Genomic DNA, 16323 nt, shown 5'->3' with positions numbered 1-16323 from the left:
GTAAATAGGCAGTTTTCCAGTTTTCTTTCCCTTACACATTCATGTGTCCATTTCAAAAACAGATGTTCACTGTGGAAACTTTACTGAAGAGTATCAAGAAGAAATCTGAGGAACCGGCAAACATACTAATTAAACATTCTTAATCTTTTCAGTGCATACTCTTCCAATCCTTATAGGCTTTTCTTTGCACATAAACATACTTTTTAAAAATGGGATTATGTTAGTCTTATGTGAAGTGGTTTCAGTTTGTCTGTTCGGCCTAACGCTTCTTTGGTGAGCAATTTCCCGTAACTGTTTACTGGCTGTAAAGTGCCACAATGCTCGGTCACGCACGCTCTCCTGGTAACCGTGTCCCTGCTGCGGATATTTGCCGTCTCTCTCCCACCCCCAGTCTTCTTCCACTATCACACATAATGCACCCGGGTCTTCAGCCTTTTAAAACAGTCGCCGTCCTCATGGGGAAAAGCAGGTGTGGGAAGAGCTCTCTTTTCCCTCTAAGGCATTACTTGGGCTCACCACAAGGTCTGCGAGCCTGAGCCACTAAAAGACAGTCAGTGGAATCAGCCTGAAGCCACTGAGGGCACAGCTGCGCGCAGGCCGTGCCCGTCCAGCCCCAGCACCCAGCTCCTCATGCCCTACCCCGCACCTGCGGCTCCTCGGCCGTTGCCCACAGCGACCAGGACGCGGACGGATTTCTTCCTTCCCTCCTTGGCGGTCATGTTGAAAACATTTCTCACCTAGAGGACAAGATGGCCATACATGTTACCCCTTAAGGAAATTCTGGAGTAGGGAACCGGAGGAGCCTACAGACACACAGACACACACACACACACAGACACACACAGACACACACACACACAGACACACACACACACAGTGAACACACACAGTGAACACACACACACACAGAGACACACACACACATAGTGAACACACACACACGCACACACACACAGTGAACACACACACACACAGTGAATACACACACACACAGTGAACACACAGACACACACACAGTGAACACACACACAGACACACAGACACACACACGCACACACACACAGTGAACACACACACAGTGAACACACACGCACACACAGACACACACAGTGAACACACACACACAGACACACACACAGACACACACAGAGAACACACAGACACATACACACACACACACAGTGAACACACACACCATCCCTCACTCCCACGAGCACAAACAGCACACTTCCTCCACAGGAAACCTCCATCTGGGCTCTTCAGGAGTAAAATGGAAATAGGACTTTCTCTTCTTATTTCACAAGCTGGTTAGATGATCTGACTGAGATAACTTCTAAAGAGATTTGAAACTGTAAAACACAGTCTATCTTATTTTAATGAAGGCACCACATGAAAGAAAAAAAGTTGCTGATTAGACCTGAACACAGTTGGTAATCGACTGACTGACACATCCCAATAGCAGAGATGCTAAAATATGAAAAAGTGTCAATCTTACAAATGATAAAACGCAGGGTTCAGAAATAACCAGCACAGAAGTGGATCTCTATGGATCAGACTCAAGAGAAGACAGAAACTTCTGAAACACCTGACTGCTATGCACTGTAGAAAAACCTACATTTGGGGGCATATTTATACATTCACCAAGAACTACCAAACTGCTAACTGCTTACGCAGTGGCCCCTTTCCCATAAAGTGAACTTAAAGAAAAAGGGAGCTCAAGGAAATCACCCCCACGGACAAAATTCTTCAAAGGAACTAACTTCCACAAGCGGTACACCAAGACCCAAAGACGTAAAGTACTTGTAAATGTATTTTAAACTTGAATGTAATTGATACTGAAGAAATAATGTATGCAATCAATCACAAACTCAACACATTCCATATGGCATTTAATACCAAGTGTGAGCTCAAAGGGAAGTTGATGATTTCAGGAAATGCCCTGGAAAAAGCGATTGAAATTGACCTGATACAGACTTCAGTTTCAAGAGCCTATAAGCAGCCCAGCAGAACCTTTCCTCAGCAAGAGCTGGACATTCACAGTAACTGCAAGCTTTCTACCCCTCCCCACGTCTCCCCTCAACCTCTGCTTCCTGAACTAAGTGTCAGATACAGTTGATTCTGAGAGAAGCTGCTACTGCAGCCTTTGCTTTAAGGAGGAAATTTAACGCAGTCTCCCAACTCTGCTATCAACACCACCACTTGCCGCGAGACCCTGACGAGCAGCCCCCCAAAAGGGCAGCAGTCAGGGGAGAACCGGAATTGAAGTTTCACCGTTTCCTCCCACAAAGCAGCCCTACAGCTCAGAAAGCCACACATCTAAGGCTCTCCCCACTGTTCCTCCTGCCGCACCCCTCAACATCTACTGCCCCAGCTTCTCCGGAGGCTTAACTCGGTATTTAGTTCAGCATGCCTACCTCAAGTATCCTGGTATCGAAATCATCATACGTTTCTGCAGGGAGGAAAAAAACAGGAATATAGGTAAATGCGTCCATGTAATTAGTGCATGACAGCATTTTCTAACAGCGGCACGGTCACTGGCGTTTCACTGAGAATCTCAGATATTTTGGTGCCACTGTCAAGGCCGCACCCTGGTCCTCATCACTACCAGAAACTGTTCCACCCCTAACTTCATAAACCCGGCCACCATCTTCCTGACTGCTTTCTCCTACCCCTCCAGCTCGCACTCAGCAACTCAAAGGTACTGGTTCTTGGGGCTTGGCCAGCATCTCCAGACTCTTGACCCCCGCTCCCCTTTCTCCATCACCCCTCTGGTCCTCCAGCCTCTGCCACCCAGTCAAGACACTACCGTCCACCACTTCCGCTAGGTCTTGTGAATGTCCTCAACTCGCTCGCCTCCTCCCCCCTCCACCACACCATCCAGGATGCAGTCAGTGCAGCTGTCTGGCCACACCTGACCTGCTGGGTGCGACAACAGAGAAGTCAAAGCATGGCACACACTGGGGCCACTAAAAACTCACGGTCTCCAATTCAGCTGAGTGCTCTCAGCTGTCTGCGGGCCTTCTACGTCCTCTTACTTAGGTCTCTCTCTTCTCACCACAGCAGCTATTTCAAACACTCCCTGTTCTTTTGACTATAGAAAATCTATATCCATAGACAATGGAACAACCAGCAAAATGTAAGTTTATGTACCATTAGCTGGCTTCAGTGATTATCAACTCACGTCAATCTTCTTTCCTCTAAATTCGGTCCAATTCCCACTCCACTGGGTAATTCTGAGGCCAGCCCCAGACACGTTACGTTTGCATCAACACACTCTGGTGGCCACACTTGTCCATGTGCCCATCTCCTTCTCAAAGACTCAAGGAAGCCTCTGGAGAGACGACACTCACACTGCCAAATTACAGCTCACCAGACTCTGCCCACTGCCCTTTCTTATGTCACAAGTTCATCCATTTATCTACAGGCTAAATCTGGACCCCCAAGAGGGACTTAAGGTCATGGGGTTTTTTCCTCTCCCCCCATATCGTATTCTCCCAGTGGAAGTATTCTTCTAAGTCCTCAGTGTGCTCGCCTGAGTCTCTCCATCTCAACCTCTCCTCTCCTCTCCTCTTTAAGCCAAACTTAAGAAAGCAGCCAAACTCTTGCCTGCTTTCTCATCTCCTATTCACAGACATGAATAAAATTTTCAGATGGTTTTTACTTCTTTACATACTCAGGAAACAGTGGGGGAGATGGCTTTGTTTTCTAATTTCATCTGATAAATATTATCAACTTTTATTTCATGTGTTGTTTTAGGATGCTTAATGACAACTATTTGGTTTCTTCTGTTATCAAAATAGCATTCCCAAGGCATGTTGCTCCATACCAACAGCACTTGGGAAACTGCGTGCTATGGGTGACTCGGAATAGGCGTAATGCACACCACCACACTCGAAGGCTCGGAGAAGCCACACAAGAAAGACACCAGAACCCAGTGCTCTGCATCCTATCTGTGGAATACTTCTTGGTTTACAGGGTTCTAGTGTCTTATAAAATACAGTTGGTTAACAATGTGAAGTTATTCCAGTGATATTCAAATTCTCATTTTAGAAAAGGGCAATCTAAACAGAGGAGTAAATAGAAGCATATTAAAGAATTCCAGAAACTAGCAGTGCCCTCTCCATCACAACATAAGTGAAACCAGGACTCTGCTACCTCCATTGGGACCGGGGTCAGGGGGGCCAAGACTGACGCCACCCCACGAGTTTCCGCTCCATCCTCGCTCCCGTTTAACCTTCATCTTCCTCTTCCGCTCCCACTCTTCTCTCTGTTGGACCATATCCACCTCCACCTTTTCTTGCTCTTCCTTGCTTCTTTGAGTGATGGTCTGTATAGCTCCACTTTTCATAAGTGGGGCATTCAGACCAGGCCATAGGAAGCCACGGCGCCCTGAAGGTTTAAAAACACACAGAAATAATTCTTTTAAAAGCATTCATTTCTTGAGTATTAAAATGCCAGGCAATGGGCATACAGATAGACACTGCTGGTGGGAGCTTACACTAATATACTCACTCTACAGGCCACTTGGCACCGCCTACTAAAATTTTAAACATGCCCATCATAACAGCCAATAATTCCACTTAATGGTACTGCCTAGAGACACACTGCCACTCGGTTATGAAGCATATGTGTGCTTGAACAAGGGTGTCCACTGAAGTGTTATTTGGAAAGGCCAAAAAGAGAAACAATCTAACTGTCTAGCAATATTGAAACAGCAAAATGAACTGTGGCTTATCCAACCTATGAAATATGCTGCATTAAACTCAAAGAATAAGGCAGCCCTGTAGGTCCTGATATGGAATAACTTCTAAGACCTATTACTGAGTGAAAAAAAATGAAGTATAAGAGAATATGTATGTGATATGATCTAATTATTTTTAAAAGAAAATGTATATTCCTCTTAGGTTATGTATACAAAAGCATTAGAAATGTCAGGATTGTTAATCGGCTATAACCCGATACAAAATAAAAAGTTTAAGTTAAAAAAAAACAACAGAAAATGTCAGAAGGAAACACATCAAAATGAAATCAGTGGTTTCCTTAGCAGAGGCAACTGAGATTAAAGAAAATAAAAAAGGCATCAAGGGACTTCCCTGGTGGTCAAGCAATTAAGACTCCTCACTTTCCATTCAGGGGATCCCCAGTCCACAAACTAAGACTCCCACATACTTGTTTTTTGTAAATAAAGTTTTATTGGAACACAGCTATGCCCATCCGGTTATGTATTACCTATAGCTGTTCGTCTGCTACAAGAGCAGAGTTGAATGGTTGTAACATGGACCATCTGGCTCACAAGGCTGAAAATACTTACTTCCTAACCCTTAGCAGAGAAAGTTAGCTAATTCTAATTTTCTACAACTGAACTGTAAATTCTTTGAGCACAGGGCCTTTCACAGCAGATGCCACACAAGGGCACTTAAGGCCTGTGGAATAAATAGCTCAATGAATGAATCTCTTTCTATGGGATTTTCTTCCCCTGAATCATGGGGCAATAAGCCATTTGGCTGGACTCTAAAACCACATTTCCTAATGCCCTTCATGAGAAATGGTTTGATGTTTCTAGTTCGTAAAACATTCTATCAAGTTTTGGAGAGAAAAAAAAACCTTAGAGAGCACAATCGCTGTTCTCATAAGTAAGTTTACCTTCACCAATGATCTGACCCCTGTTCAAGTCCTTCCTTCTCTTTCTCTTGGTTCTTTTGCCTCTTCCTTTTCTTGCTCCAGCACCAGTTTCTGCTAAAGCACCCTTCCAGAGCTCGTCTGCTGTCACTGTAAAGAGACAGGTGTCACAGAATTTCTTCAAGCAGTGGTTCAGGGCCTACTGACTTACTCCTGCTGAGTAAAAACGGCTGGAAGAAGGTGGGTCTCCTGCATCACTATGGCAATGAAAGCAAAATTAAAACATCCTTTGCACATTCCACATGATTTCCATTTGAAAAACCCAAGATTTGACGCTACTCCTTTTACAGAATATGGCCTCCCGAGCATAACAGACAACCAACATTTACATCCCAGTTACTTTTCTATAGATGTGTTTCCTGAACATTTTATCACCTGTGTGACAGGGCTCTTCCCTGCCCTCTTGCCTCCACTGTAACTAGCCTAGAGGTTAAAGAGTCTGCCTCCAATGTGGGAGACCTGGGTTCGATCCCTGGGTCGGGAAGATCCTCTGGAGAAGGAAATGGCAACCCACTCCAGTATTCTTGCCTGGAGAATCCCCTGGACGGAGGAGCCTGGCAGGCTACAGTCCACGGGGTCGCAAAGAGTCGGACACGACTGAGCAGCTGCACCTTCACCTTCAGCCCAAAGAACCAACTCTACAATTTGAACCCATAAAACTTAATCATTTATTTGTCTGCTCCATTCTGAAAATGCCCTATATTTCTGTATATCCTTCAAAACAAGATGCCCAAATTCGTCTTCAACGCTAATGAAAACCTAACCAACACTTGGGAAGGATGAGCATGCATGGGGTCTGACAGTCAGTCCTCGCCCATGCACGTCTGTACTTCTTAGGTGATTATCTTATACTGCGATGTACAGACCCTGACACCACTGATTTGTTTCCATCTGTGAATTTCTGGGCTCTGCCAATCTTTCCTGCCATACATTGCAGAGAGTATTTTCCCCTCTGTACTTGTGGAACATTCAGATTCTTTACTTCTGATTACTTCTGAATTTTACTGGTATAGCCACGTTGTTTATTAGATTTAAACTGTCTTCACAAGGACTCTGCCTTTCACGTGATCACCAACTGATTTTATGACGACCAATTATTCCATTACCAATTTAATAAAGAATCAGAGCCATACAAACGTTGTACTAGTCAAAAATCTAAGACACATATATCTACATGCCTGAAATACTAAACACATTCTAGAAGTCAAACGAGCATCTTCATTTTCCTTTTCTTATGAGCCCTTAGGCTTCAAAGGTTCTACCTGCTTGCTTCCTGAAAGGCCTTACACTTTGATCCTTTGGTTTGATAAAATGAAAAGAGGAAAATGTTTTGGATTTATAGTATTTTTTAATGTTTCGCATCTATCGAGTACCCTGTTTTTCAAAATACACATATTATTAGAACTAATCTTTGCAACCGAAGCTCAGAAAAATAGGTCAGTTTCCACATCACATGCTGCTTTGTGTATTCCTGATCAAAGCAAAGAGTTAAACTCAAACTTTAGACTGACACTGATTCATTTAAGAGAACCACAGGTTTGAAATAAAATTACCAACCTCAAACTAAACTCTCACTAAACACTGACTTTCTTTCTTTATTCCTTGAAAAGGATGGTATCTATAAATGCCATCAAAAACTTGAAAGTTCACAGTACAAGCACTTTTAATGGAGATAAATCTGGATTCCAGAAAAACATCTACTTCTGCTTCACTGACTGTGCTAAAGCCTTTGACTGAGAGGATCACAACAAACTGTGGAAAATCCTTCAACAAATGGAAACACCAGACCACCTTACCTGCCTCCTGAGAAACCTGTATGCAGGTTAAGAACCAATAGTAAGAACAGGACATGGAATAATGGACTGGCTGCAAATTGGAAAAGCAGTACATCAAGGCTGTATATTGTCACCCTGCTTATTTAACACACGTCATGCAAAATGCCGGGCTGGATGAAGCACAAGCTGGAATCAAGATTGCTGGGAAAAGTATCAATAAACTTGGACATGCACATGGCACCACCCTTACGGCAGGAAGCAAAGAGGAACTAAAGAGCCTCTTGATGAAGGTGAAAGAGAGAAAAAGTGGGCTTAAAACTCAACATTCAAAAAATGAAGATCATGGCATCCAGTCCCATCACTTCATGGTGCATAGATGGGGAAACAACGCAAACAGTGACAGACTTTATTTTCTAGGACTCCAAAATCACTGCAGATGGTGACTGCAGCCATGAAATTAAAAGATGCTTGTTCCTTGGAAGAAAAGCTATGACCAACCTAGACAGCATATTAAAAAGCAGAGACATTACTTTGCCAACAAGGTCCATCTAGTCAAAGCTATGGTTTTTCCAGTAGTCATGTATGGATGTGAGAGTTGGACCATAAAGAAGGCTGAGCACCAAAGAACTGATGCTTTTGAGAAGACTCTTGAGAGTCCCTTGGACTGCAAGGAGATCAAACCAGTCAATCCTAAAGGAAATCAGTCCTGAATATTCATTGGAAGGACTGATGCTGAAGCTGAAGTTCTAATACTTTGGCTACTTAGACGCTGGGAAAGACTGAAGGCAGGAGGAGAAGGGAACGACAGAGGATGAGATGGTTGGATGGCAACAATGACTCAATGGACGTGATTTTGAGCAAGCTCTGGGAGTTGGTGATGGACAGGGAGGCCTGGCGTGCTGCAGTCTATGGGGTCACCGGACATGACTGAGCGACAACAATACAACAAGAACAATCTGGATTTGGCCCCAGACCACTGCAACAAAGTGACCAGCACAGTCAAGTGAGCCACACAAATTTTTGGTCTCCAAGTGCATACAAAAGTTACGTTTACACTATACCGTAGTCTTTAGCATGCAATAGGATCACGCAGAGTCGGACACGACTGAAGCGACTTAGCAGCAGCAGCAGCAGCATTATGTCTAAAAGCATTATGTGTAAAACAACAGTATACACTTTAATTTTAAAAATATTCTATGGCTAAAAATGTTCATCTTTAGCAAGTCAAAGTAGCAACATCAAAGATCACTGATCTCATATCACCATGTCAAATATAATAATAACTCAAAAGTTTGAAATATTGCAAGAATTACTAGACTATGTCACAAGAGACACAAAGTGAGCAAAGAGTGTTAGAAAAAATGGTGCAGACAGATTTGTTCCAACACAGGGTTGCCACAAATGTTAAATGTGCAAAAAATGCAATATCCTCAAAACACAAAAAAGCAAAGTGCAATAAAACGAGGTATGCCTGTACATCATGTATTAACCTCTGAAGTGTAAATTCGTTTAAGCAGAAGAAAAAGCAGAAAAATTAAGATACCAAAGCACCTTTTATTTTCCTGTTTCATGAAATGGGAAGTTTGTGGCCAGACTACATACATTTAGTGAAGAAACTATAGGATCTGTACTGCTGGGCCGTCAAGTTGCTGGGAGCAGAAACGCAGCACTGTGTCTGTAGCACGCGGGCCAAGCGGGTAAAATGACAGCTGTCTCTGGTTCCTGCAGATGACAAAGGGCCTGTAGGTAGACAAGAGTAAAACTGTTAGAGGCTCCACGCCTGCGCAGAAACACTGCCAGCGCCAGGCAGCGCCGATAAATTAACTCTTACTGATAAAAACAAGTCACTAAAATGCTGAACTTTTAAGAATCGTATTTTGAGGACAGTTCTTTCTTTAAAAAATAAAAGCAAACTTTTGGACACTGGCTCAGATAATACAGGGAGATCTCTCTGGACCTGTCAGCTTGCTGAGTAAACAGTTCAATTAAAAATAAATAGAAACTAGTGGCTTTTCATTTTAAATAAATTCGGGTCTTCAACAATCACTCTACATCCCATTACGCTGGACACATTTTAGTTTTTCTTGTAACCCCCTCAATGTTCAACAAAATACCAAGTACACATTAATTTATTCTTGCTGTTTAATGTTGCAGTCCTTGAAATACTCAGCTCAGCTCAGCTCAGTCACTCACTTGTATCCGACTCTTGCAACCCCATGGACTGTAGCCCACCAGGCTCCTCTGTCCACGGGATTTAGATCGCATCAAACCTGTGCTTGCGTCTATGCTCAGAAAAAGCAGACATGGGGCTTAGTTAAATCTTCAATTAGCAAAACGATGTTAACAGGGAAAAGAATAATATACACTATCTATTTGTAAATATAACCAAGTAGAAGTTAAAACAAAGTGTCACTGGAAAATGAGAAGGCCTAGCAAAGGGAAATGGTTTTAAGGTATAAACCTTTTGGTATTCCTTGAAAGTGTAGTATTTAAGATAGCAATCTTCAAAGTAGGAACTACTCTCCTCATTTTACACACAAGGAAGCTGAGGGTGTCGTTTGGTCGTGGTTGCACAGGCAGAAAAAGTGGAGGACAACTGTGTCTTCATTCCACCAGACATTACTCTCCTCGCCCCAGAGCCTCCTGTGGGACTGTCCCCCTAGCAAGAGTGCTGCTTTCTGGCCTTCCTCGCAGAACCCTTCTCCAGGCCCTGTATCCGCTCAGGTTGGGACACTGCCGGGCTCAGAGTCAAGGGCAGAGTAGGTAGTTTATGACTGAACGCATCACCTGAACAACAAAGAAACAGATGCAGGAAGAGCCAGGCGCTCGGACCACTTGAACAAGCACAAAGGCGTCTCAACTGCAGGGCTAACAAGATGAAAGGAAGACTAAAGGCAAAGTCCAGCCTGGGAAGGACACAGCGAGACTCCAACTCTGCCCTAACCAGAGACCACGCAGAAGAGGCCACAAGCATAACTGGCCATAAGCATGACATGATATTCCCAGGTGGCTTGCTCAGGTGTAAAGAACCCGCCTGCCAATGCCGGAAGTGGGAGGTCAATCCCTGAGTCGGGAAGATCCCCTGGAGAAGGAACGGCAACCCACTCTAGTATTCTTGCCTGGGAAATCTCATGGACAGAGGAGCCTGGCAGGCTACAGTTTATAGGGTCACAAAGAGGTAAGGTTCGTATACTTCACTCAAACTAATACAAAGTCAACACCAGTAGTGATATAGGTATAACGTAATACCTAGTGTGTGCACGCTAAGTCGCCTCAGTCCTGTCCAATTCTTTGCAACCCCATGGACTCTAGCCTGCCAGGCTCCTCTGTCCATGGGATTCTCCAGGCAAGAATACTGCAGTGGGTGGCCGTTCCTTCTCCAGGGGATCTTCCCGACTCAGGGATTGACCTCCCATCTCCCGCATTGGCAGGCGGGTTCCTTACAGCTGAGCAAGCCACCTGGAATATCATGTTATGCTTATGGCCGGTGGTCAGAGAGTCAGACACGACTTAGTGACTGAACAACAAGAACAAAGCATAACACGGGCTCAGCAAGCACCAGCTTCCTTCCTTTTTGCAAAGTGAGTGAAGAGAGGGCCTGGCACTGTCAGGAAAGAACAAAAACCTTCTGCAAACACTGTGTTTCAAGGAGGCGTCACAATATTCAAAACACCTCAGGACCCAGTCCTGTCATTACTGGCTGTGTGACCTGAAGCAAGTCACTTAGCCTCTAAGAGACTCATTTTAGCATCTGTAAAATGGGAATAACAACTCCATCACTAAAAACTGGTGTGAGGATTAACCAAGATAACATACTATTAACCTGACACACAAATCATTATTCAATAAATCGTGGCTGTTATATCTTAGAGCCTTGAATTATAACAGCCATTATCATTAAAAATTTGAAAAATACTCTTTAGACCTTACCCATTTCTATTATAAAGAATGTACTTCATTCACTTACATTTTAGAAACTACACGAAGTACTCTTAACATCAGATCTTAGAAGAAAAGGTAGTTAGATAAATAATCTCACCATTGCTGGGAACAGCCTTCAACGCCCAAATGGAAGCTGTTGGAAAGGTGTTTAGGTAAAGCTGCCTGGACCATAAATGACCTGTAAATTTAAAAAAAAAAAGGTTAAGATATATTTCTACATGAAAAGGAACATTTTTAACACCTAAGGAATAGCAACATCTATAGTATAGAAGAACCAAAACAAGTAAATGAAGTTTCTGGGCACCATGACCACTTGCCCAAGCAGATGCCATCACATCACACTGACTGCTTCACACTCACATCTGACCTGTTATCAAGCCTCACACACTCTCCTCAAAATAGGGCATTCGTTAACCATCAGTTCAGTTTAGTCGCTCAATCGTGTCCGACTCTGCGACCCCATGAACTGCAGTACACCAGGCCTCCCTGTCCATCACCACCTCCCGGAGTTCACTCAGACTCACGTCCATCGAGTCCGTGATGCCATCCAGCCATCTCATCCTCTGTCATCCCCTTCTCCTCCTCCCCTCAATCCCTCCCAGCATCAGAGTCTTTTCCAGTGAGTCAACTCTTCTCATGAGGTGGCCAAAGTACTGGAGTTTCAGCTTTAGCATCATTCCTTCCAAAGAAATCCCAGGGCTGACCTCCTTCAGAATGGACTGGTTGGATCTCCTTGCAGTCCAAGGGACTCTCAAGAGTCTTCTCCAACACCACAGTTCAAAAGCAGCAATTCCTGGCGCTCAGCCTTCTTCACAGTCCAACTCTCACATCCATACATGACTACTGGAAAACCATAGCCTTGACTAGACGGACCTTAGTCGGCAAAGTAATGTCTCTGCTTTTGAATATGCTATCTAGGTTTATCATAGCTTTCCTCCCAAGGAGTAAGCGTCTTTTAATTTCATGGCTGCAGTCACCATCTGCAGTGATTCTCGAGCCCCCCGAAATAAAGTCTGACACTGTTTCCACTGTTTCCCCATCTATTTCCCATGAAGTGATGGGACTGGATGCCATGATCTTTGTTTTCTGAATGTTGAGCTTTAAGCCAACTTTTTCACTCTCCTCTTTCACTTTCATCAAGAGGCTTTTGAGTTCTTCTTCACTTTCTGCCATAAGGGTGGTGTCATCTGCATATCTGAGGTTATTGATATTTCTCCCGGCAATCTTGACTCCAGCTTCTGTTTCTTCCAGTCCAGCATTTCTCATGATGTACTCTGCATATAATTTAAATAAGCAGGGTGACAATATACAGCCTTGACGTTCTCCTTTTCCTATTTGGAACCAGTCTGTTGTTCCATGTCCAGTTCTAACTGCTGCTTTCTGACCTGCATACAAATTTACCATCTGGCAAGTGCAAATCAAAACTACAAATTTAGACCACGTCACCTCCACTAAGATCACTATAGTTAAAAAGACAGTAAATAAGTGTTGACAAGAATGTAGAGAAATAAAAATCCTCATGCTGGTGGGAATGTAAAAAGGTACAGCGACTTTAGAACACAGTCTAGCAGTTCCTCAAAAAGTGAAACATGGGAGTCTCCATTCAATCAAGCAATTCCACTCCCAAGTACACAGACATGAGAAATGAAGATAGACACACAAAAACACTGCACACAAATACTTACAGCAACACTACACACAACAGCCAAAAGGTAGAAACAACCCACATGCTCAAGTGATGAATGGATAAACAAAATGTGGTACATACACAGAAAAGAGTATTATTCTGCCCTAAGAAGGGAGAACTGATTTATGCTACAACATGGACAAATCTGAAAAACACTATGATAAATGAAAAAAGACAGTCAAAAAAGATCATATATTACATGATTTCATTTATACGAAACACCCAGAACATGCAAACAATAGAAGAAAAAAAGTAGATTAGTGGTTTCTGGGGGCTGGGGGAATAGGGAACTGGAGGACATGATGGGTAAGGTTCTTTCTGAGGAGATTACAATGCTTTAAAATTGATTATGGGGATGGTTACACAACTCTGTCAGTCAGTCAGTGCAGTCGCTCAGTAGTGTCAGACTCTTTGCGATCCCACAAATGGCAGCACGCCAGGCCTCCCTGTCCATCACCAACTCCCAGAGTCCACTCAAACTCGTGTCCACTGAGTCGGTGATGCCATCCAACCATGTTATCCTCCATCGTCCCCTTCTCCTCTTGTCCTCAATCTTTCCCAGCATCAGGGTCTTTTCAAATGAGTCAGCCCTTCGCATCAGGTGGCCAAAATACTGGAGTTTTAGCTTCAACATGAGTCCTTCCAATGAACACCCAGGACTGATTTCCCTTAGGATGGACTTGTTGGGCCTCCTTGCAGTCCAGGGGACTCTCAAGAGTCTTCTACAACACCACAGTTCAAAAGCATCAATTCTTCAGCACTCAGCTTTCTTTATAGTCCAACTCTCATATCCATACATGACCACAGGAAAAACCATAGCCTTGACTAGACAGACCTTTGTTGGCAAAGTAATGTCTCTGCTTTTTAATATGCTATTTAGGTTGGTCATAACTTTCCTTCCAAGGAGTAAGCGTCTTTTAATTTCATGGCTGCAATCACCATCTGCAGTGATTTTGGAGCCCCAAAATATAAAGTCAGCCACTGTTTCCCCATCTATTTCCCATGAAGTGATGGGACCAGGTGCCATGATCTTAGTTTTCTGACTATTGAGCTTTAGGCCAACTTTTTCACTCTCCTCTTTCACTTTCATCAAGAGGCTCTTTAGTTCTTCTTCACTTTCTGCCATAAGGGTGGTATCATCTGCATATCTGAGGTTATTGACATTTCTCCCGGCAATCTTGATTCCAGCTTGTGCTTCCTCCAGCCCAGCGTTTCTCATGATGTACCCTGCATATAAGTTAAATAAGCAGGGTGACAATATACAGCCTTGACGTACTCCTTTTCCTATTTGGAACCAGTCTGTTGTTCCATGTCCAGTTCTAACTGTTGCTTCCCGATCTGCATACAGATTTCTCAAGAGGTAGGTCAAGTGGTCTGGTATTCCCATCTCTTTCAGAATTTTCCACAGTTTATTGTGATCCACACAGTCAAAGGCTTTGGCATAGTCAATAAAGCAGATGTTTTTCTGGAACTCTCTTGCTTTTTCAATGATCCAGCAGATGTTAACAATTTGCTCTCTGGTTCCTCTGCCTTTTCTAAAACCAGTTTGAACATCTGGAAGTTCATGGTTCATGTATTGCTGAAGCCTGGCTTGGAGAATTTTGAGCATTACTTTACTAGCGTGTGAGATGAGTGCAATTGTGTGGTAGTTTGAGCATTCTTTGGCATTGCCTTTCTTTGAGATTGGAATGAAAACTGACCTCTTCCGGTCCTGTGGCCACTGCTGAGTTTTCCAAATTTGCTGGCATATTGAGTGCAGCACTTTCAGAGCATCACCCTTTAGGATTTGAAAAAGCTCAACAGGAATGCCATCACCTCCCCTAGCTTTGTTCATAATGCTGCTTCCTAAGGCCCACTTAACTTCACATTAGAGGATGTCTGGCTCTAGGTGAGTGATCACACCATCGTGATTATCTTGGCCGTGAAGATGTTTTTGCACAGCTCTGTAAATATACTAAAAACCACTGAACTGTATAGTTTAAGAAGGTGAATCATATGGTGTGTAAGTTACATCCCAATAAAACCACTATGAAAAAAATATTTATACACTAAAAAAAAGAAAGAAAAAGGCTCTGGAACCAGGTGGTATGGCTGCAAAAACCTGACGTCCTTCCAGTCTAACCTTGAACAAGTTTCTCAACCTGTGTGTCCTAATTCCCTAATCTGTAAAATGGGAATGTAAAGGTATCTATCTCATAAAGACATTGTGAAGATGAAGGAAAAAAGCATAAAGAGCTTAAGACAGACCCTGCTACACCTAAGAACTCAGGGAGGAAAGCTGCAGATGCTAGGTGCTATTTGAACAGGACTTTGAAAAAAGAGGAGGTGGTCACAAACATAAACAAAAGTAAAAATATTTCTCAGGTCAGATTTTCCGACAAAGGGTTTCAGGTCAAGTTTCCTAACAAAACAAGTTACAAAAGAGAACTTTTCGATTTTCACAGATCTTTAGATTTCACAATTACGAATGCTGGATTGCAGGTTTATAATAAAATAAAATAGAGCGATCAGAGGTCAGGTCAATTGTATACTGGTTCCTAGAGATAAACGTTGCGCTGGAGGATAGTAGGCTGCCTCTCCTCGGGCTGCAAACAACGAACATGGGGTGGGGGACACTACCAACATCCTTCTTTTTAATAAAGAGCATTGATCAGCCCGAAATCTGAAAGAACTGACACTAATCCTATCCGCCTCAAGCTGGAGGACAGCCTATTTCCCTTTCGAGCTTCTCTGGCCTCGATCTACCCGCAAGTCGCGCCCGCGGGGAAGGCGATGCTGGCTTGCAACCATCCTCCTTACTTAGCCGAGCATGCACCAGCCGCCTGGTGAACTGGAAGGGACCCTGGACCTCGTGCAGGCCATCCTCACTTTACACACCCAGGCCCTGTGCGAACGCACGCAAGGTCACACAGCAGACCCCAATGAGCCGGTAACCCGGCGCGAGGGGCCAGGAGCTGCGGCTTCCTGCTTTTTCCCGCCCGGGCGAATGCAAGCCCCGGGAGAGCCGCCCCCACCCCCGCTCCCGCTCGGCTCAAAGCTCCGGCTCCCAGCGTCCCGGCTCTCACCCGCCGAAGCGCCGCACAGAGCAGGGAGGAATCCCGCAGCGCGCACCGCCGCCGCCATGGTGGAGGCCCACGAGCGCCTCCGGCCGAGCAGCCTTCCTACCGCCTGTCGTGACTGCTCTCCATCCACCGGCCGCGGACCTCGGCCCGAGACTGAATCCCCAAGGTCCGGGGGCCG

General features: G+C 44.1%; 1 protein-coding gene across 2 annotated transcripts in view; it reads right to left on the bottom strand.

Annotated features, from left to right (window-relative positions):
* MRPS5 (mitochondrial ribosomal protein S5) overlaps positions 1–16229 on the bottom strand; it is a 24187-nt gene extending 7958 nt beyond the window's left edge. Inside the window, exons 1-7 of one of the 2 annotated variants that reach the window (XM_027967113.2) lie at positions 16149–16229; positions 11494–11574; positions 9057–9194; positions 5644–5769; positions 4156–4389; positions 2415–2449; positions 647–737 (exon numbers count right to left, since the gene is read on the bottom strand). In XM_027967113.2, the coding sequence (XP_027822914.1) occupies positions 647–737; positions 2415–2449; positions 4156–4389; positions 5644–5769; positions 9057–9194; positions 11494–11574; positions 16149–16206 (763 nt within the window). In that variant the 5' untranslated portion in view covers positions 16207–16229. Of the gene's footprint in view, positions 1–646; positions 738–2414; positions 2450–4155; positions 4390–5643; positions 5770–9056; positions 9195–11493; positions 11575–16148 lie in introns of those variants that run through there. The other variant, XM_027967114.2, reaches the window with a different exon arrangement.
* Positions 16230–16323: the final 94 nt, after the last annotated feature.

The sequence above is a fragment of the Ovis aries genome, chromosome 3, assembly GCF_016772045.2.
Source record: "Ovis aries strain OAR_USU_Benz2616 breed Rambouillet chromosome 3, ARS-UI_Ramb_v3.0, whole genome shotgun sequence".
NCBI classification, from domain to species: domain Eukaryota; kingdom Metazoa; phylum Chordata; class Mammalia; order Artiodactyla; family Bovidae; genus Ovis; species Ovis aries.
This window is presented reverse-complemented; position numbering and strand designations above follow the sequence as displayed.